We start from the raw sequence: 21321 nt of genomic DNA, 5'->3' as shown, positions 1-21321 counted from the left end.
CTGATGACACCAGTTAACATATTTATTTTTATTTTATTAAATGAACGATTATGAAGAGGTGATGTATTTGTATTGGTCAACAAACAGCATATGTGTATATGGCAATGACTAATTAAGACATATATAAAATAAAGTACTTGTTTGTCACTTATGGCTTACTGGGACCCTGTTAATAAAAACACTATCATATTCATATTAAAACAGAAAAAGTTAGTATATGTAAAATGTGCCCATAAAGCAGTGGGCATCACTGTTACAAAACAGAGTTTAAAATAAGGTAGCAATATAAATCTCAGTTGCCGACTCCAATCCACAAATAATTGGTTATACCAAAGAGAAGTTACATGTAATGTAAAGATAGAAAAATACAAAATCAAAATGATTTACAATAAAATTGTAAAATGATATACAATAAAAACATTTAGAAAAATGGTAATGAGAGTGTATCCACTGTGCCTTCCTTTATCACCGTTGCAATGGATTGCATTTTTTGCTCCAATAACTACTTTACATTAATGCAATCCAGACGAGCAAAAGCATGATTCCTGCTGGGTCCATAAGCCAGGAAGTGTAGAGTCTATTTGACGCATTGCTGTAATGACAAGACTGAGGTTTTGGAGTCTCCATCATCTCTCTGATGATGCCATTGTCGTAATATGTATGGTTGTACTGTGGAAAAGGAAAACAAATACTATAAAAATAACCTTCTTTTAATGGTACTGCATAAAATAATCATCAAACACCAGAAAAACTAATTTGTGGTAAGTGGCTTCATCCTGAGAGCCGCATACAAATACAGGAGGGTGAATAAAGGCTGACTAATAAAAAACACACAGAAGCATCAGAGAATAGAAACATGAGCTAGCGCCCTGAAAGACTGACAAATACAATGGTGTTTGAACAATGCACGTCACAAACATCTGATGTTACACTTATGTGTCTACTGTTAATGGCAGCTCTTTAACTGCATAGGCTTGGGGTTATTTATATATGTAAATTAAACATATGTAAAATAAACGTTAATTTATAAGTTATGAAAATAAAATTGATGAGCATTTCAAAAAAAAAAAAAAATCACAGAGCATTTGCTGAAAAAACCAACAAACTGAGGACTTAAAAGAATACAATTTCCCCTAAATAAAATGTGGTACTTTTTTGTTAGAATTAGAAGTAGAGAGGAAAAGTCACTAAGCAACTCATTGTCACTTACCTCATTATTAGAGATAATCTGAAGTTGTGGCAGTGTTTTTAGCAAATTCTCCTGTTGAGTAATTGTATCATGGTCCCAAGTCTCAGTGGATGTTCTGACAGACATTAGAAAGAGGCGAACTTAAACCAGAGCAAATCAAGATATTACTGTCTATTAAATTGTATGTGTGAGGCATCGAGTCTTACTGGTTGCTCGTATCTGACTGAGACATCGTAATTGGGTGGCTGATACATGATGTGATCTCGATTGCTGGGTAGTAGAATAAGAAGGCCAGGCACATCTCATCAGTGGTTGCTATGCCCATCTATATATGGAAAAATATTATAAAATAAAAATGTAATTTACAACATGTTACATGTGTTTATATTCTTGAAAAGAATTCCTGCATTAGAAAATACCTTAGTCACATTAGTGCGATCAACTGTGTTATAGGTGCACTCCACTGCAATCTCATCATCCTGTAATGAACACAAATAATAACAGTATTATTATATAGTTTTAACAGCCTAAAGAACTTATAACTATATAGAAAGGCAAAAACACTACCTGCTTGATGGTCTTGATTTCTCCCAAACTGACAATCGTTTGCATCTCAAAGTTGTAATTTTCATCCACAGCTAAGAAGTCAATCTGCTTTCCGTCTCTACACACACCGACAGGTATGAAGTAAGATTAATACTTGGTTTATATGAGAACAATGCAACAGCACATAATCAACCGCTGTACAAACTCAAATAGTGACTACACTAATTCCTCAAAACCAGCTCTTGTCAATGAGACTAACAGGGGTAAATAAAGACTAACAAATAACAAATTAGCCTTGACTGTTGGTATATACAGTATGAATCTAATAAATAAGGTAACAAAATCATGAATCTATTTTTTTATAACTTTCTGACCTGTACTGGGCAACTCTGACTTTCCTCCCAGCCAGGTGAGTGTGCAACAGGACAGCGAACATTTGGAGATCAGGCACCGGATCATTAGACTAGGGCGGAAAAGATAAAACACTTCACAAGAAAATATTTTTTTCACTCCTGTCATTTGAAATCCATACCAGTTCACTGCATACCTGTGTAATGAGAGAGGTATTACACACACCGTAGGTGAGGAACTGAGAGGCTTTTGGGGGGATGCTGTACACCATGCTAGAAAAAGGCAGCACACCTGTGGTCAGGATGCCTACATCATGCTGCCTGAGTTGGGCTGTATGGTACAGTTTTAGTCCTGAACTGTCTGTCCGTCCTAAACAGAGAGAGACAGATGTTTTAAACTGTTACGCCTTGATTGTGTAGAAATGAGAAGAAGACAAGAGCACGTACAGTAAAAGTTAATATTCACACTATGACAAGAGTTTTTAAAATAACCCCCGAGGGAATGTAAAGACCAGGAAGTGTATGACATGAACAGGTACTGTTGTATCATGTGAAGTGTACGCCCTAGAACGTCACAAGGAAGTATCTCAGTCTCAACTATCATTTATTGTAGGTACTGTATATCTGTACAGTTGAAGAATCAGAAGTATAACAGTGTTTTATGTTATTCCATATACATTATGAGAAGAAGTGATGTATCTACCTGCATGGAGGTGTGGGTTATTGTAATGGATTTCCAGCCGGTAGTAAATATCTCTGCCATCACCTCCAACAGGGATACCTGCATTCTCTGGAAGCTCAATCGCCTGCAGTATCGGTGATAAATTGATCAAATTTCAATATAATTATTAATCTAGGAATTTGTGTCGTCAAATTGAATCGCGAACACTTGACTCTCCCTCACCCCTCCTCCCACTGCCCATGCGGCCACCACGCCGTAGCAAGCGTCGCCAGCGTCGCCCTGGAAGCACTGCTTGTCATACGTCACCCTCACAGTGGACGGGCAGCTGTACAGAAGCATGTGATGAACAATGTCATGGTGCTCAATCACTGGCTCAATCTGAAGCAAAGTGGGAGAGATTAATGCAGGATTTACAGTATATTGTATGTATTTGGTTAGAGTGGCAATGATAACATAAGGAATATATAGGATAATTACCCGGTATATATGACGTTTCGTATTTATGTTTGAAAACTTCATGACCTTGCAGTGGTAGTAGGTATGAACGGGGGGGACAGTGATCTGCAAAAAAACACAAATACTTTATGATGATTTCTTTGTAATGTATGTAACAGTATTCCAGTTCTATTCTAATAATAATAATAATAATAACATAACTATAAAAACACTCCGTTATCCTTACATTGACCACTGTTGCACTGAGATAGCTGGGGTTAGAAAGGACAGTCCTGGGCATATAGTTCAGTAGGTTGACCTCCTTGGTGCCTCTGCGATTATTATGGTACTCGATATTATCTGTGTTTCCATAAGCATAGATCAGCTTAATGGGATCATCCTGTTAAAAGATGGTAACTTAAGTCAATAACAATTACCGACACAGAAGTGATAATATGACACAATTTCCCAAAACTGAGAAATCAAGTCTTTATCCAAGTTATTTTGAAGATCCATGTAAAAAGAACAGATACAATTCAGACTTTGCACAGCACCAACACTACCTGGTTTTTTATTACTAAAACCCTATAGTATTTCAAGTACAAAACAAAGTGTAATGTACCCCTCATGGGTGTTATTGTGGCCATTGTGTTCATATGTGAAACCACCCAGTTAAAGCTAGGGTGGGTAAATGGTAAACAAAAGAAGTCACATAACATGGTGTATGTGATTTCAGTCCCGAAACCTAAGCTTTATGTCAAAGAAATTTAGCTCAACAATACAAAAGGTGATGGAATACATGAGCCAAAAAAGCAAGATTATAGCTCAACAAAAGGAGCGAGTAAATGCCCCCATGCTCTAAACAAGAGTTTATGGGAGGTCAGTAGAAATGCTAGAATCAGGAAGCAATGTTAAACTCCATATATACAAAATGGTTCAAATATTGTTTTAATTGTAGCATAACTTTGCTTTCACATTCTATAACGTTCGACATGATCAGAATTGAAACACAAATTCTCAACACTTGACGTAACATAAAACTTAATTGGAGGAACAACAAGGTTTTTGGATTGTTTTCTTCACAAATATGTTTTTCTTGTAATGTTTTGTATGTATACAGTAACCAACATGGTTGGGAGAAAAAAAACAAAATGCCTCACAGTGATATCGAAATCTTCGTCATCACACGTCCGTATGGACCTCCGGAACCACATGCTGGTTTGACCGTCTACTTCAGTCAAAGAGAGAAGAGTGTAGCTCTGCAGCTTATCAATCACAGGCTTGAACTTCCCTATGCCATGGCGATCCTATTGGGAAAAAAACAAAACAAAACAAAAATACTCTCAGACAACAGAATAAAGTGATAGTGGCCTGGAGGAAACATAAACAAACTTCTACATTGAAGTGGCAAATGTCTTACTGTGAAGTAGCTTCCATTAGAATTAACTCCCCCAATGACGATATCTGCACCTATCATATCACCATTCGGACTAAAGCCAAAGCCTATCCAGCCTGTGGTGTTGACAACCAGTTTGAATTCAATTTCTCCTTTCTGGTTATCAAAGCCCCATTTAAGGCAAACCTTACGTTCCTGGTCCAGGTTAACCATGAAGGGCAAAGTATAGTCGGATGCCGCTGCTCCTTTTGTCCTGGCCAGGGACAGGCAGAGGAGAAGAAGCAGAGAGCGCATGATGTGTCTGCGAAGCTGGTAAACTTCACACTGAGCAATCTGACTGTGGATTTGCCAACTGCCCTCCCACCCATAACCCCCCCCCCACACACACACACACCTGCACTCCAAGATGAACTCAGGTGATATAGGCTGAAAAGTGCACAGTCATTTCACTGCTGGACAATGGATACTGTTTATTCTCCGTTTACTCTCGATGACATTGATGTCAAAACAGGGAAAAACTTGCGGTAGTAATCTATTCCCTTTAAACTCAGTTATATCAACCCCTTTTTTGCCTTTAACATAAATAAGACCAGTGCAGTCTGTGGTGTCTCTAATATTTAGCCTATCCTGGTGCGGAAACAATAAGTGCCAGTACTCCCCTGGTCCATTAAATCATTAAACTAAGTCATTAAACACTAAATAATGAACATTTTCAGTATTTTTTAAAATACCCGAAGATGTTGGTGATGTTCTTCTTCTTCCTCTTCTTCTTCTTTCAGCTTCTCCTTTAGGGGTTGCCACAGTGGCTCGTTTGCCTCCATATTGTCCTCTCCCTTGTGTCTTTTAGCAGCTCCATCTTTGAGGTCTTTGACCTCCTCTGCACATGACCAAACCATCTCACTGTTAGTAATGTTCACATCTATTGATTGAAATATTTAGTCTAAATTAAAATGGATAAAATGTGATCTTATGTTTCACATTCTGACATCTTGTATGTTTAGATTATACTTAAAATTTCTGACAATTATTCAAACTTCAAGCACACAGTCCATTTTATTTGGTGTCCTGTTATTATACTGTTATTATGTCAGTTCTTCAGATATTATCTGGAGTTCATAATACCGTAACGTGCAGTCGGTACTGTTGCTTTAAAATGGAATTGTTGTAGTAGCAGCCTCATGCCAGCAGGGGTCGACTTTAGCATTAGAGATTAGTTGAGGGTTACTCCCTTTTTGAGCCGTTGCGCCAACTGGGAGCAGTCACCCACTGTAAACACCCAACAGTAGCTGCATGGAGGACAATGGCGTTTATTACATCACAACTTTATGACTACATAGAAAATAAAATATCAAACCTGTGAAGTAGCCTCATAATATTATGAGCAGAAAATGAATACATAAGGATATAATACTATTAAATGACTACATGTGGACCACGGTAGGTCAGTGAATGTTACAAATAACAACCCAAAAAAGAGACCAAGTTCAAAAACTGAAGTTGTTACAGTTTATTTTCTGCCGGTGAAATAAATGATATGCAAATGTTGCAGTCTTGCTTGTTCAGATCAGAGGTGTGATTTAAGGTTCTGGTGAGGCCACAGGAGATTTTCAGAATTTTATTTGGGCCACAGGATTCTTAAAGGTCTAGTTTTACTGGCATAAATGAAACCACCTATAATGCTGTCACTGAAATGTATTAACATTTCTATGGCCTGTGCATAGTGAAGCATGAGATATACAGTATATACAGTATATAGGATTGTTGTATTTTGTTTTACATTTTCATCTGTCCGATATCCAGCCAGTGATTTTGACCAGTGTCAGACCGATACTGATTCCCATCCCTAGTTTTTACATAATTATATAACTTATTCAGTGTTGTAATGTAATGTAATGTAGTCCAGATACTTTGTTACTATACAAAATTACATTTTACTTTGTTATTTATATTTCAAGCAACTTTTACTTTTACTCCACTACATTTCCTCTAACTATCTTTGTTACTACCAAATAAAATCAGAAGAGGAGGAGTTGGTAATGGTACTGTATTAATATAGATCTTTTCTAGTCTTGATGAGCTGCTTTACGCTACAGTTTTTCCATTTACACATCTTTCATACTCATTCACACGCTTCAACACTGGGTTAAGTGCTGAAGCTCAAGGACATATAGACTAGCAGAGACAGGATTTGTACCCATATCCTTCCTGTTGAATGATAACTCGCCCTACTACTGAGCCACCTTGGCTCAATCCTAACTCCTCACTTTTTTTTTCTAAAACTTAAGTACATTTTGTATCAGGAAATTCGTTTTGATACTTAAGTACAGTGAATGGCATATACTTTAAGTACTTTTACTTACTTAGTAATATTGTAAAAAGTGACTTCAACTTCTAACAAAGTCATTTTTTGGATAAGATACTTGTACTTTACTATCCCTTTTAGGTACAACCAGCCCGAGCATGCATTTCACAGTTAGATGCAGACATTTTGTATACAAACAAAGAAGAAGGAAAATCCTCTCCAGTATTTATAGGCCAAGGTAATTCCCTGAAATGCTGTTGGTGAGTGGATGAGTTCACCGTTATAATCTGAAGTCTCAACATTGGATGTCACTATATTCTCCCGCGCTGGACCTCAGTATATATATATATGTATATATATACATTTTTGAGGCCATTTGATTCTATGGTATTAAAACACGTGGTTCAGGAGTGTATTAGTATCATATGTGTGTTTTTTTTTATTTCTGTTGTTGTGAGCAACTTTTATTTCTAGTTTCATGCACTTTTATGTGGACCAGTCATGTCTTCGAGGGTCATAACAGAGCGACGATACCTTTCCGGTTTCCCTCCGCGGTGCAGGTCACTCCCTCCTCCGTGCTGTCACAGCTCTCTCTACGTCTGCGCGCCTCAAACTTACTGTCGCACTCGTCCGATATTCTTCTTATCGTTTTCCCCCAGGCTTTTGTTTTGTTTTTAAAAGGAAAACTACAACAGTGTTTTTAAGTAAGTGTGTTAGCGTTCCGTGGTTGCGGCGGCTGTACACCGGGAGGAACCACCGTGTTTTCTTCGCCTGAAGGCGGTGGAAAAGCAGCGGGGGGAAATGTCCAGCTGAGGACTGGAGATCCTGAAAACCACAGGGCCTGTTTTGTAATGATTGGTCAAAGCTCCGACAATGGCGCTAAAGGTAAGGCTGACAACTTCCATGCTCAGTTTTCACGTCCCCCCTCCTTCAAATGTACGCCGTCCTCCATGTTCTCCTGACAGAGTTCTAGGTTCATGTTTCTGTCTGGAACTGCTGAAGTGAAGCAGCCTGTTGCTTTGGGGAAACAAACACGAAGAGTTCAAAAACACATTTCGGGACGCTGCTTTGATAGTGTGTTACAGACGTTCACAACAACGTATAATGAGAAAATTGTAATATGAGTGAGATTGTTGTTGTTTTTTTGCTGTAAATGGAAAATGTGTCTCATAAAGAAAGTGTCTTGTGACATTTTACTACCTTTCCAGTGCGGGTCATTTCTTCCCCCGGGGCATCTTGGGAAGTGTAGTCCTTGGGCTGTGTGTGGCTTTTGTCATTTAGTGCTTTGTACAGCACTGAACACACAATGTGGAAGAGGGATTATTGTTTACCATCATTATTGGAAGACTTAGACATAGTGTTAGTATGTTTACACCTAGCAACCTATGAGTATTTCTATTATAATAAAATAATGTAATTGAGTGAGACTGAATCTAACTTTGAATGCAGTTTTATGATATTTTAAATCTTATTTCTGGTCATCGAAGTTACTTATCAAGCAGTAGCGTAAGTGCTGCACTTCCCTGAGCCTGCACAGCTGAGGCAGTGGCTTTTTTTCTCAAGTTGTTCTCTGTTTAAAGAACTAGGTCTCTGTTCAAGGAAGACAAAATACATTCCTTTGCGATGGTGAAGGAACAAAGTTGTCACTGTTTCAATAACACTTGACTGTAATTTGGATTAGAGGCAGCTGTTCAAATTAATTTGTTTAGTCAAATTTATGATAATAAATGAGCTGCTAGGGCTGAAAAACAGTCAATAAAAAGGGAGGATGCACTGCATTTTTACTGCTATAACCTTGCACAGGTTTGTGTGTGTTTTTAGGGCCCCAGGAGAAGGGGACTGAACCAAAACTACAATGTTTTTTGGCTTTGTTTATTGTTGATACTGTTGTTAACTTTAGAGTCAGCATGACCGTTCTAAAAGAACGAGTTTGTCCAGTTTCCCTACTTATGAGGAGGTTAATGCGTACTTGTATTGGTTGAACATACATGTACAACAATAAGTTCATAAGCTGGCCTTTAATAAAAAAGTGTCCAACAAACATGCAGTAAGTTTTTGTGTGTGCATGTTTTCTTCTTGATTGTGTTCAGGCACAGGTTTTATATGACTTCACTGCTGAGGCTGGAAACAACGAACTGACGGTAAAAGAAGGCGAGACAATCACGGTCACTAATCAGGTAACACAATACTGGCGGTCTATTTATCATAATAAGAATATGTGTACGTAGGGCTGGGTAATAATTCAATAACAGTATGTGTCATGGTTAAACTTTAGTATAACAGAGGTTCAGTATATATCGTTATGTTTATGCACTGTATAGTAACACTGCAAAGACACAACACATCATATCTATAAAATGTCTAACCTCAGATGTGTGAATTGTTACTGTGTTTATCGTGTTTAAACCCACAATTAACCGGATTCCAATTTAACGTAATCTTTGATTATGTGACATTTTATCACAATAATTATCAATATCAACTGAGCTTGAGCTTTTAATCATCATGTTTCGTTGTGTGATCGAAACACATGGCAGAGAGGTACATTTTTGGCAGTTTGATACATGTTTTCATTATTTTATTATGCCTTAAAAATTGTTGGTACTGGTTTGTGCACACCACAGAATTTTGTATAACAACCCTAATCCCAACAGGAAATTTAAGTATATCCTCCACATACACTGTGGAAGAGGTTAGGAAGACCTGATTTAAATGTCAGAATAATTTCAATTTGTTTTCTTTTTTGTTTTCTTCCTCAAATGTTAGTAAGTCAAATGGAACTGCTGTGTTCTGTAGCCTGTAGTTAAATATTTGTGAAGCTTCCCCTGAGCTATTTATTCAATGTGGTCAGTCCTGTAAAGGTCTATGTCACATGATCTCACTAAACAGTGAGTGTCAAAAGAAAAAATAAACAGGGAAAAAAGAAGGCGTGACCATGAAGTCATGACAGAGAGCTGCCAACAGTTTAAAGGTTGCTCTGTTTTCTAATCAGAGTCTGTATTATTAGTCCAGTCAGGACCTACTGCGTTTCAAACAAAAAGGAAGAATACACTTTCCTTCCAGTTTTCCGTTTGTTTATGAATACTTGGTAATTCTGGTTATTGTCAAATGGAAAACCTGCTGTTCCCTTAATGGTGATTGGAGAAACACATTTATAATTTGAGGGAATCTGTTTGAATTGCTAATAGATTAATATTGACAGGGGCGGAATTTGAATTACTTTCTAATTGCAAAGCATGTGCTCTTGCGATCAGATCATCTAAATGCCCCAAAAAAGTATTTTTGAAAGCAGTTCAATTTAAAAAATCCTGTAGAAGGAGGCAGAGATGGCAATGGAAATAAATCCATTCCCAGATTCATCTCTAATCGGATGTTCCCCATTAACCTGGTCTTGTGTGCTTGAGTGCATGCAGTGCAGACATCTTAACCAATTACAGTAATTCACGCCAATGTGTCTATTTCAGAATATTGGAGGAGGCTGGATTGAAGCACAGAACTCCAGAGGGGAGGTTGGACTGGTGCCAGAAGACTATATTGAGGTTAGTTCGACAGTCCCTGTTTGTACGATGGTAATATCGGGCACAGCATAAAGTACAATCACAACAGGATGTGCTGCCTACAGTGTTTTGCTGATTGGGGTGTTTGTGTCAAGTTTTATTCAAAAGCTCTGATTTCACCATGGGGTTATGATTCACTCATGAGACATTCTGAAACGGAGAGAGAAAGAGCTTGATTAAAAGAGACTGTGAAGTGTGTTTAACAGTTTGCCCTAACTTACTACAACATGTGTGTGTATGTGAGAGAGAGAGACTGATATTATCTAACTGCTTAGCTCTGCTCAACCGTTCACATGGATGTGTTTGTTTGACCTCACGTTACCTCTCCAGCTGCCCCCAGATTGTTTTGATTCTGCACCCAAATGGCAGAAAAGCACTAATGACTAATTATGAGTGGCTTATGTAGTATCCAGTGAAAAACAACAGGACGTGGTCCCTCCAGTGGTAAAAAATTAGATCTGTAAAACCAAAACTTTGGTTCCCTGCTTCACACAGGGAAGCAGGGAATGCCAAGGAGACACAATCACATAACCTCAGAAGAATGTGTCTTTAAAAGTCATCAGATCACTGTGGAATATATATTTTTTTACCTAATGGGAAGTGATTGTTTTTGTCTTGTATTCTTTTATTTATAGTTTGGTCATCAGACTCCATCGTTCCCAGGAGCAGGAACCACAGCACCCACACCGAGTGCTGGAAATGTCGCATCTCAAGACCTTTCCATCTTTGATGCCTATGCTCCCGCATCGGCACCTGCACAAAACCAGGTATTGTGCTCGCCCATACTTCATGAAGTATCACGTAAAAAATATTTTCAGTATAAAATTAGTAGTCACTAGTTCCTTCAAGTTGGGCAGAATGTGGAAGTAAAAGTGAAGTGGATATAGTAACGCCGCACACACACACACACACACACACACACACACACGTAGCACATCTGCCGTGTTTTTGTTCTCTCACTCAAACATACATGTAATGGATTCTGAAGAAAAAGCAGCGATGAGAGATTTACTGATGCCAGTGCGGCTTGTGTGAACCCACAAGCTTCACAAAGATAGAAAGAGGAGTAAAAGAGGCTGTAGAGATTTTTTTTTTTCCCCCCGTCAGCAGACAGGAAGTGCCACAAAAGTGAGCGTACTGCTGGATCAGTAGAAATGTGCACAGTAAGAGGCTGAGTCACGGCAGGAAATGTGTCAGCCGTTAACCCTCTCGCTGTCTGCCATCACCTTAACCAATCCCTGCTAACCGTCACTGCTGGCGCGTTGTGATGATGTCACTATTTTTTCCCCCTCAAGGTGGATGCTGGGGGCTTGAGTCCTCAACCTGACACCCCTGACACCCCAGTTTCCCCCTATCTTTCGTCCCCCGATGAGGTAACCGCTACATAGGGGTGGTGGGTGTGGTCAGGGGCCCGAATGCAATGCCTCCCACATTCACCCAGCCACCTCCACTCTGATTGGTCTGCTTTGGCCCCCTTTACAATACAACCTGAAGAAAGCATGAGCTCACATCTTCACAACAGAATGGAGTCACAGTCAAGTCACCAATGATTTGCACATCTTTCATCTACATTGTCTTGCAGCGCAAGAGTGAAAAAGTTTACAATTCAGTGTCAATGAGTCTTACATCTCACGTACATGATTGACTTATCACACTGGTGATTCATTCAGCCAAATTGCTGCCATTACTTTATAGATGATGATGATCAGATTCTCATAAATGTCAATAATCGTCCTTTTTTTTGGTCAGCTTGACTTGCATTTGAATAAAATGTCTCTTAATGTACACTAAAGTTGCTCCTAAATCTTGAATGATGTTGGAGTGGTGCTCCTTACTAATGTGTTTTGATATGATGATGTCCATAACATGGTGAAGTTAATGCCCTTGCATTATAGCAGTGTTTTGTTTGCATCAAGCTAAGTGCAACCAACATACAGCACACACAAACTCATGTACTGTAAAAGGATGTGTGGACTTGGGAATGTTTTTGTTTATGTATGTATTTTTTTTTTTAAAGCCCAGTTTTGGATTGTTTTCATGTGTTATGAAGCATCAAATCGCCATTAAGGTGAATGATTATATTAACAGACTTCTTGTTATAGGCCAGCTCGGCTTTGAGGTCATGTTATTTTAAAACTACTGTCAGCTTCTCATGAAACAGACTCCAAACTAGGCTGGACTCCACTCTGCCTTCTCTCTCTCTTACTCCTCTCCATACTCTGTACTTCCTTCCTTTCTTCCTTCATCTCTCACATTCCCTTCATCCCTCCCTTTCTTGTAGGCAAGTAACGGTAATGATCCCTGGTCAGTGTGGAACACAGACCCATCAGGGGGTTCCAACAACAACTGGGCGTCTAATCCGGAGGGCACCCAGACTGGGAAGAGTGCTCCTGACCCATGGAACTCCGCATCACACGGCCACCCTCAGGCTTACCAGGGCCCAGGTAAGGACACAGCTTTTCAGTCAAAAGCCTTGTTCAAATTATGTGTTAATACACATTTGAACATGTTTATTGTCATTGATAAATAAGTACTTTCTTTAAGGATGAGCCGCTATGATATTCTGCATTGTTAGAGGTCACATACTGGTCAAAGTCACTGGATAGGATATCGGGAAGAAAGAAAAACATATAATCAAAAAACGCTAGATATCATGTAAACTCACTAAGCATAGGCTGCAATAGAGCGATGTATGCCACCTCTGTCATGTGACCAGAAGGTGATGTCTGCCATGCTGCAGCGAGTTTAATTTTTCAAGACTATAGATACCAATATGGTTTGTTAAACCATCAGTTGCAGACTCGAAGAAGTGATATCCCTTATTTTCCTCTCTCTGATTGCACTTCCACCGTTTAGTGCTGTTATTCAAAGCGGAACAATAATTGTAATTGTGGAAATAAATGCTACACTGGATACATTCGTATTACTTTCTGTTGTTTGACAGGATAAGTCCAAACCAAAGACTTATGGCCGTGTCCTCTGCAATCCCAATGCAGTTCATTAAGTACTGTGAACGAGAAATAAATGTGACACTGCACTGCAGTGCAACAAGATCATGCTGCTTGTGGTGTTCACAAATGCCCAGTCAGATATCCTCTTCTTGTTGAGCTGCTTGTTTTGCTTGTAACAGATGTTGCTACATTAGACAATAGTCAGTATTTGAGAATACATCCTGTTTACAAAGTTCTCTGGGCTAGATCGAATGTCCCTGTTTGGATTAAAGAAGGAAAGAAATACACAAACTTATCAGCAAATGAAGCAAGTGTCCTACTTCTAAGATGATCTTCATGTTCAGCAGCAAGACTATACACGTTATCTTACACAGACTGAAATATAGAGTAGGCCAAGTAGAGCATGTATTGAGCAATTTAAACCAGGAATACTGACAATTATGACCTTCATCTTCCCTCGATACGGAGATATTTAAAGGATATAAAGTAAACACTCTAATCTGGAACTAAAAAGCATGGAGTCATTATTTGCAAATTATGTTTCACGGTCTGCAATTAGTCGCTCTCCAGAGCTGCTTCAGTGTGTTAGAGGACTATCAAGTCATGATTCTGTTTTTGCCAGGCACTGGAAACATTGGTCTCACTCATGACTCAGACGGATAAACGACTTGACCTGTTTTTACATTCTCCTGCTGTTTTGGTAAAAAAGAAAAAAAGAGGGGGTGAATGGAGAAGAGCAGAATTAACAGACTTTTCCTCTCTTTCTCTCACCAAAGACATCTACCCATATCCTTACCTTATCGATTACACAGGTATCCTGTGCTCTGTGTGGTGGAAGGTTTTCTCCTAATGTGTGTGTGTGTGTGTGTGAACTGATAGTAGGTACTCATGAAGAATGATGGTTTCTTGCAAATGATTTTAGGATGCATTAGGGGTGTCACGATTCTCCAAATCCTTGATTCGATTCTCGATTTTTTTTTCACTGAACGTGTGATTCAGTGGCTTAGAACTGTTAGAAAATCTGCCTCAGCAAATCCGAGAACATGTTTGTTAAACTCCAACATTTAGCAAAGGACATTTCTAAAATCTCTATCATAACAGAGAGGTTTCGTGTACTTAGCAACAGCACTGATGAAAGCCTGGAAATACTAAACTAAATCAGAACCCGTTGAGGTGTGTTTCCTTTCAGTGAGAGTCTGCACCCCGGTCATGCAGATCGTCGATTCCACCTTTTGATGTGATGGTGGATCGTGACGTCATTTTAATCCTATTCAATTTACAATGGAGATCATGACCCCCCCCCCCCCCCCCCCCAGGATACACTCATGAAAGCATGCACCTCACATACTTGAGTAACATGGCATTAACATAACTTCATTGTGATATGTAGTTTAAGAGTGTGACAGGATATCAGTGTTTGTCTGATACATGCAGTGGATTTATGAGGTCAAAGTACAGCATTAAAACACGTACGTCTCTCACACTTCAATGATATTTGGTAGTGTTTAATGGGGAGTTTGTGTCAGATTGTGCAGCAGGTGAATTATAAACTTGTCTCTGATGCTATGTTTCAAAAAGTAATCATTTTGACTGCATATCAGGCAGATGTAACACATGTCTAAGAATTTTCCCTTTTACTAGTGTCTGAATCATGTCCTGTGCTTTACAGGCTGCATTTTGTATTCTGACAATGATATTTTACCAGTAAAGTCTTTATTTACCAGAAAGGGAAATTCAAATGAATTCCATGTAAGAACCATTTTAACCCTTTGGCTGCTGATTTCTCTGAAGAGTGTCTGCACTGTGCAAGCATGACGTTAACTCAAGTGTGCATGGAATTTGTTTTGCATTACAAAATGGAACTGCCAACATTAAATCTTGAACTCATTAAACATCCAAACTGGGGCAAAGTGCAAAGTCTGCAACTAATAGGGTTTCATTACAAATGTTTGTTTGTTGGTGTAAAATGTAATTTGTTAATGTGATAACAGGCTTGTGCAGCCTCTTTTTTAGTAGGTTTTACAACACAGTCATGAAAATAATCAGCAAAGTTTAATCAACTGAAATAATTCATATATTCTCACACAATGACTTAAAGTCAGCTTGTCGAGAAACCTCTTTACCCACAGTACAGTGCATTGTTATATTATAAAGCACAAGAGAGGAAGTTGCATTTCTTGTGTCAGCATTTTCAAAACAACTTCTGTGTGTGTGTGCGTGCGTGCATGTGTGGACTCAGGGGCAGAGGATGATGAGTGGGATGATGAGTGGGATGACGTGAAGTCCACGGGCGGTTACGCCGATTCAGAAGCTGGAGACAGTGGAGCAATGCAGAGAGCTGGAGCTCATGCAACCTCAATGAAAATCTCCCTCAACAAGTAAGACTTACTAAAGCATGAGGCTGTGCTACTGAGCAATTACGTTCTAGTACTGAGCCTTCCATTAATGTCTGAATCATTCTTAAAATATAACATTCACTTTTTTAGGGGCCACAATGACAAATTGTATCTGCTAGGGCTGAACAATGACTTGAAGTCTTATCAAAATCACAATGCAGTTTTCAAATCACAGGAGGTACACTATTTATTAAAGCCAAAATGTGTGTCAAAATATCATTTTAGATCAATTACTGTCTTGATCTGTACATATCTTATTCTACAGACTGAAGGGAACATGTCTGTTTCTCACAGATCTGCACAAATATCGCCCAGTAATCATTTGAAATATGTTTAAATTGATAATAATAAAAAAATGACCATTGCAATTAGATATTTGTTCAAAATCGTTCAGCCCTAGTGTCTGCAGTGGAACAGTGGTAGAAATTAGAAACTTCTGACATAGATATGGAACATGCAGCCTCCTTGAGCAACATCAGTATTCGTCAGACTGCTCTCCTAAAGATCGGTAGCTTCCACTTTTCAAAGTGTCAACCTTTTCCCTCAGGTTCCCTGGGTTCTCCAAATCTGGTCCAGAGCTCTACCTCCTGTGCAAGCAGCTTGTCAAGGGCAAAGAGAAGCTTGCGATTTATGTAAGTTCTCTCCAAAAACCTTTGAGATAAGCATTGTATTCCGTAGTTTTGTGACATCATTTTATAGTTTCCTCTTGTTTCCACCTTGATCTGTGGTTTTATGCTATAAAATAACACTTTTTCTAAACCTTATGTTTCATGCTTAGATGGGAGAAGTTGGTCCTGTGTGGCTTTATCCAGAAACTCAGTTAGATTGTGTGGTGGCAGATCCCAAAAAAGGCACAAAGATGTACGGCCTCAAGAGCTACATTGAGTATCAAGTCACGCCCAATGTAAGTATCAGGTGACAATTTCCAGCCTTTTGAAAACCTGTATCTTGTTCTTCCCACGGGGAGAAAGAATTGTTTCTGGAGTTTACATGACTTAAACTCCATTTGATTGATTTGCAGACCACAAACCGTCCAGTCAACCACAGATACAAGCACTTTGATTGGCTGTACGAGCGGCTCCTCGACAAATTTGGCTCAGCCATCCCTATCCCGTCCTTACCGGACAAGCAGGTGACAGGTAAGAAGGCGACTGTAAAAGAAAGGCACATATTTTTCCGCTAATGTAAATCAAATCTGTTGACTGTCCGACTCGCTGCATTCCCAGGGCGCTTTGAGGAGGAGTTTATTAAGATGCGCATGGAGCGGTTGCAGGGATGGATGACCAGGATGTGCAGGCACCCCATTGTTTCCTGTAGTGATGTTTTTCAGCTTTTCCTGACCTACAAGGATGAGAAGGTGTCGGAATGCATTTCTTCTGGGTTACATTTAACACGGGATAATCTGTGATTACTCCATTTTGTTTGACATTGTTGCTGTTTCATTTCACTGTGTAATTAAAAATAAGTGACTGATTTCATTCAGGACTGGAAGACGGGGAAGAGAAAAGCAGAGAAGGACGAGACGGTGGGAGTGATGATCTTCTCCACGATAGAGCCGGAAGCTCCAGACTTAGATCCCTTGGAAGTGTGAGTTTAAACTTTGCAAACCATGTCCCTGTGGGCTTCTTTATGTGTTGAATAACGCCACAGTAATGCGTGTACTGTACGCTCCTCTTATGCAGGGAACAGAAGTGTGAGCAGTTCAGCAGGTTCACCAAAGCCATGGATGATGGAGTGAAGGAAATCCTCACTGTGGGACATGAGCACTGGAAGAGATGCACAGGCCGTACGGAAACGCTGCACAGAACACATGTTTTAGTCCACACAGGCTAACACCTTCACTTTGTGCCATAATTACTGTTTACATTAGAAGAAGTGATCATTAGATTGAGTATTTTGTCAACTTAAAACACTGTATTTACACTTTGTTTGTGTCCCCACACACACAGCGTTGCCAAAAGAGTACCAGAGAATTGGGAAAGCCTTCCAAAACCTCTCCTCTGTCTTCACCAGCAGCGGATACCAAGGTGATAATGCAAATATTATCTTAAAACATACAGGCATTTGCTGCTCTCTTTGGTAACTCCTCCAAAATGATGCTGTAATCAGAGCCTGTTAAAATCACTGTGTAACAGCGGGTGCAGATTACTCTGCCAGGATTTAGAAATCTCCTTTTTAATCCAACTGACAAACAAGTTCTCTTGAGAAACAAGAGTTATGACACTTTTTTTCCCCAGGTGAGTCAGTCCTGACTGACGCCATGACAGCGGCAGGGAAGACGTACGAGGAGATAGCGCAGATGGTTGCAGAGCAGGTACATTCTGATTCTTTGGTGTTTCCTTTTGTGTTGCTGTGATAATCTCACCCAAACATCATTAAAGTCCACCCTATTATGCGTGTTTGATATATAGGGATGTTTCCCCGTCTCTCAAACAGTTTCCTGAAGTTTATTTCAGGACGTTTTTATCAACCACATTGTTGTGTTTACTATTAATGTTCACAACAGTTTGTACTATCTGTAAACGTTTCCTTATTTTAGCCGGTGTTTACGTCATAGCTATGTCCCCTTCCATGACCCGTTTACCTCAGCGTCCTGTTCCTGACATGTGTATCACTAAAGGAAGGAGTAATGACTACAGAATTTCCTAAACCATGTTTTAATCTACTATTTGAATGTGTCTTAGCTGTTTAGTTCTCTTCTAGTCAGATCAGTGTGGTATTTTGTAAACCCTGGGCTTTATTTTGTTTTTTATGTCCCAACAGCAAGAGAGGAAGGAATTTATCTGGTAAGGTTTTGCCTCGTCAGCGCTCCTGCAGAGTTTAGCATTTAGCACTTTAGAAACGGCTGTGATACAGTTAAGAGGATCTTGAGGAAAGCCTTTGTTTGAACATGGATTCGTCTCAGGAGCCCAAAGGCTGCTTTTCCGTATCTGCTGTTTTATCCGCAGACGCTCCATAGATGAAGAGATGAATCTAGAGTTTTCACTTGTGTGCAAGTAGTTGGATATCACTTGATTTTCAGCTGAATTTGGAGATGGTGTGTTAGTTTCACGTGAGACACTTGAACTCGTGTGACATAATGTTTCCTGTGTTCTTCATCTAAATGTAACAGCTTAACCTCCCGTAAGTAAACCCTTTTTCACCCTCTCATCTCTCTTTTGGTTTTGTTTGTTCTCTTTCCAGCCAAAGAAGGATCTCCATTTCCTCATGGAGACCAACAATGAATACAAGGGTCTTCTTGGATGCTTCCCAGACACCATTGGTGTCCACAAGGTACTTTAAGAAATAAATACAATGTGTTTTATTAGGAAAATTGTTTTTAAATGCAGTTTCCTTAAGTCAATTGGTTCTACAGCACAAACTAGTTATACTGGCTTGTAATTTTATACTCGCGGATATTTACCCATTGTAAATATGTAACTTGCCAGTGTGTGGTGCGTAGTGAAATATAGGTATGTTGATGCATCTGATCTAAATGTGGATTCAAATAAAAACAGATCATGAAGTGCTGGTGCTCTAGATACAAATGATTGGATGATTTACCGTCCTAATGCAATGTATCTCGAGTCTCCCTTCTTATTTGTTTATTTTCTATTCCTGCAGGCGGCCATAGAGAAGGTGAAGGAGGGCGACAAGCTGGTGGCCGCAAGTAAAATAAGCGTTCAGGAAAAAGTCACCATGTCTAAACGCGTCAGCACGATGTCTTACTCTTTGCAAGGTACCGGACTCTCTCCGCCAGAGGCAATAGAGTTGTGCTGTTCACCGTGAAGTGTCGTTTTGATCTCTGTCATTTCTCTTTTGGTCTGTCTCAGCTGAGATGAACCACTTCCATAACAACCGTATCTACGACTACAACAGGGTCATGCAGTTGTACCTGGAGGAGCAAGTCAAGTTTTACGAGACGGTAAAGGCCTTTTTTTTTTTTACTGACTATTTATCAGAGTGAATTTGAGTCCATATCACTTTGTCCTCTTTGTTGCCTTGACCCCTGGGGCAGCTGCACAATGCTAAACCCTCTGAGTGTGTATTCACGCTGCTCTCTTCTCTTTTCACTCCTCAGATTGCTGCCAAACTGAGACAAGCACACAGTCAGTTCACCACGATGTGAAACGTCTCGCACTACAAGAAAAGAGTAAAACACCAGCTCGTCTTCACTTCTCTCCCTGTTTTGCCTTTGCCTCGTCTCTTTTGTTATCACTCATGCCAACAGATGCAGCTCACGCTGTTACGTTTTGTCCGCTGTGCTCAGACGTTTCCAAACAGTTAGTGAGTGAGCGTGCGCGCAGCAGATAAAAGAGACTGTGGCAGTTTTTTGTGTGGATCGGCAGCAGCGAGAGCAGAATGAGACACAATATTTACACACATCCTTTCCTTTTGCAAGGTCCATTCACTTTGTGACACACGGGAAGCTACACTTGCGGACACAGATTGTTTTATTCTACTAATGCAATTCAAGCTCACGTTGTTTTAAAGCTAAACTAACTGCAGTTTTTCACCCTTTGTTTCACGTTAAAATGATCTACACATGTAACAAAAAATGTTATCTGTTGTGTACTTATGCACCCACAGTACAAACCAAAGCTTAAAGGTAGGCTGGGCAGCATATCAGAGCTTTACTGCGTGTTTGTCAGACACTGCTGAGTTTATTCAAGAGTTGTGTCATTACAGGTGGAATCAGTGGAGTTTTTCTTAAAAAAATAAAGAAAATAAAATTCTCTTCCTGCACTTCCTCAAAAGCTAACAGGAAGCTCCACCTCCTTCCTGTCTTGCCCACGTGACTTGACCCCTATGACTCGGATACAAAAAGAGTTATTTGAATATCCCCCACACATCTCCAGCCAGGGGATGACGACACAGCAGTTTACTTTTCAGGACAGGAAAACAAAAACGTCAGTCACATGATGCTCATGTCAGGTCTATTCTTTTTAGCAACATACGTTCAAGCCACAAATCAAACACGATTCCTTTTCCGCAGTTTGAAGAGTATTTGTCTTCTTTTTGACCAGATTGTGGTGTTTTATACATGGACTGTGTCAAGTATGCATTCTTTCTTTCTTTCTTTCGTTCGTTGTTCACAGCCCAGCTTTCAATCAGTCACTAATCTTATTCACTTATTCTTTTCTTATCACGTAATACATGAAAACTATACATATACGTGTATATATATATATATATGTTTATATATATGTATATATGTATATATATATGTATGTATATATATATATATATATATATGTTTATATATATGTATATATATGTATGTATATATATATATATATATATATTAAATATATATAGTAAATATATTCCGCTGGACCTATAAGGTGCTTCTTGTCACTGAGATACTATTTTATGTATAGAAGTGTTTTCAATAAAGTGCAACTCAGAGAGGAGCAAAAAAAATTGTGTTTGATTTATTAAACAATGATTTATATTCATTTGGACTTGGGTCGGTTGTTCTGCGTGTTTGTGCACAGTGTGTTTTGAAAAGAGACCTCATCTTGTTCTCGGCGTCAT

The 21321-nt window shown here is 39.3% G+C and overlaps 2 protein-coding genes across 8 annotated transcripts; one reads left to right on the top strand and one right to left on the bottom strand.

Annotated features, from left to right (window-relative positions):
* Nucleotides 1–13: 13 nt before the first annotated feature.
* On the bottom strand, nucleotides 14–7547 carry moxd1l (monooxygenase, DBH-like 1, like). 2 transcript variants are annotated; one of them, XM_058613437.1, is made up of 14 exons: nucleotides 7435–7547; nucleotides 5330–5475; nucleotides 4363–4509; nucleotides 3450–3602; nucleotides 3245–3328; nucleotides 2990–3145; nucleotides 2789–2891; nucleotides 2283–2455; nucleotides 2110–2198; nucleotides 1757–1853; nucleotides 1609–1668; nucleotides 1396–1514; nucleotides 1211–1304; nucleotides 14–669 (listed from the first exon to the last, which is right to left on the bottom strand). In XM_058613437.1, exons 2-14 carry the CDS (start codon nucleotides 5417–5419, stop codon nucleotides 508–510), a joined length of 1527 nt encoding a protein of 508 aa, XP_058469420.1. In that variant the 5' UTR covers nucleotides 5420–5475; nucleotides 7435–7547; the 3' UTR covers nucleotides 14–507. The 2 variants fall into 2 exon arrangements, with proteins under 2 accessions (XP_058469420.1, XP_058469419.1); XM_058613436.1 differs by lacking the exons at nucleotides 5330–5475; nucleotides 7435–7547 and adding an exon at nucleotides 4623–4922.
* Nucleotides 7548–7645: 98 nt separating this feature from the next.
* On the top strand, nucleotides 7646–20974 carry snx9b (sorting nexin 9b). Of its 6 annotated transcripts, none has more exons than XM_058613430.1 (20): nucleotides 7646–7785; nucleotides 8991–9077; nucleotides 10365–10439; nucleotides 11093–11224; nucleotides 11753–11830; nucleotides 12739–12901; nucleotides 14185–14220; nucleotides 15648–15786; nucleotides 16352–16436; nucleotides 16583–16708; nucleotides 16826–16943; nucleotides 17031–17161; nucleotides 17288–17391; nucleotides 17487–17590; nucleotides 17754–17831; nucleotides 18042–18118; nucleotides 18988–19077; nucleotides 19408–19522; nucleotides 19617–19708; nucleotides 19865–20974. In XM_058613430.1, exons 1-20 carry the CDS (start codon nucleotides 7774–7776, stop codon nucleotides 19910–19912), a joined length of 1890 nt encoding a protein of 629 aa, XP_058469413.1. In that variant the 5' UTR covers nucleotides 7646–7773; the 3' UTR covers nucleotides 19913–20974. The 6 variants fall into 6 exon arrangements, with proteins under 6 accessions (XP_058469413.1, XP_058469412.1, XP_058469417.1 ...); XM_058613429.1 differs by having other exon boundaries at nucleotides 14185–14222; nucleotides 15638–15786; XM_058613434.1 differs by lacking the exon at nucleotides 11753–11830.
* Nucleotides 20975–21321: the final 347 nt, after the last annotated feature.

The sequence above is a fragment of the Solea solea genome, chromosome 17, assembly GCF_958295425.1.
Source record: "Solea solea chromosome 17, fSolSol10.1, whole genome shotgun sequence".
Taxonomy (NCBI): Eukaryota; Metazoa; Chordata; class Actinopteri; order Pleuronectiformes; family Soleidae; genus Solea; species Solea solea.
This window is presented reverse-complemented; position numbering and strand designations above follow the sequence as displayed.

Excerpts from the sequence above, each read along its gene's own strand:
- moxd1l (XM_058613436.1), bottom strand. The coding sequence starts at position 4,892 with ATGCGCTCTCTGCTTCTTCTCCTCTGCCTGTCCCTGGCCAGGACAAAA. Across the intron at positions 3,146-3,244 it reads CGAAACGTCATATATACCGG|ATTGAGCCAGTGATTGAGCA; the intron begins GTAATTATCCTA and ends ACTTTGCTTCAG. Across the intron at positions 2,892-2,989 it reads CATGGGCAGTGGGAGGAGGG|GCGATTGAGCTTCCAGAGAA; the intron begins GTGAGGGAGAGT and ends CCGATACTGCAG.
- snx9b (XM_058613429.1), top strand. Across the intron at positions 16,709-16,825 it reads AGTATCAAGTCACGCCCAAT|ACCACAAACCGTCCAGTCAA; the intron begins GTAAGTATCAGG and ends ATTGATTTGCAG. Across the intron at positions 19,709-19,864 it reads AAGTCAAGTTTTACGAGACG|ATTGCTGCCAAACTGAGACA; the intron begins GTAAAGGCCTTT and ends TTCACTCCTCAG.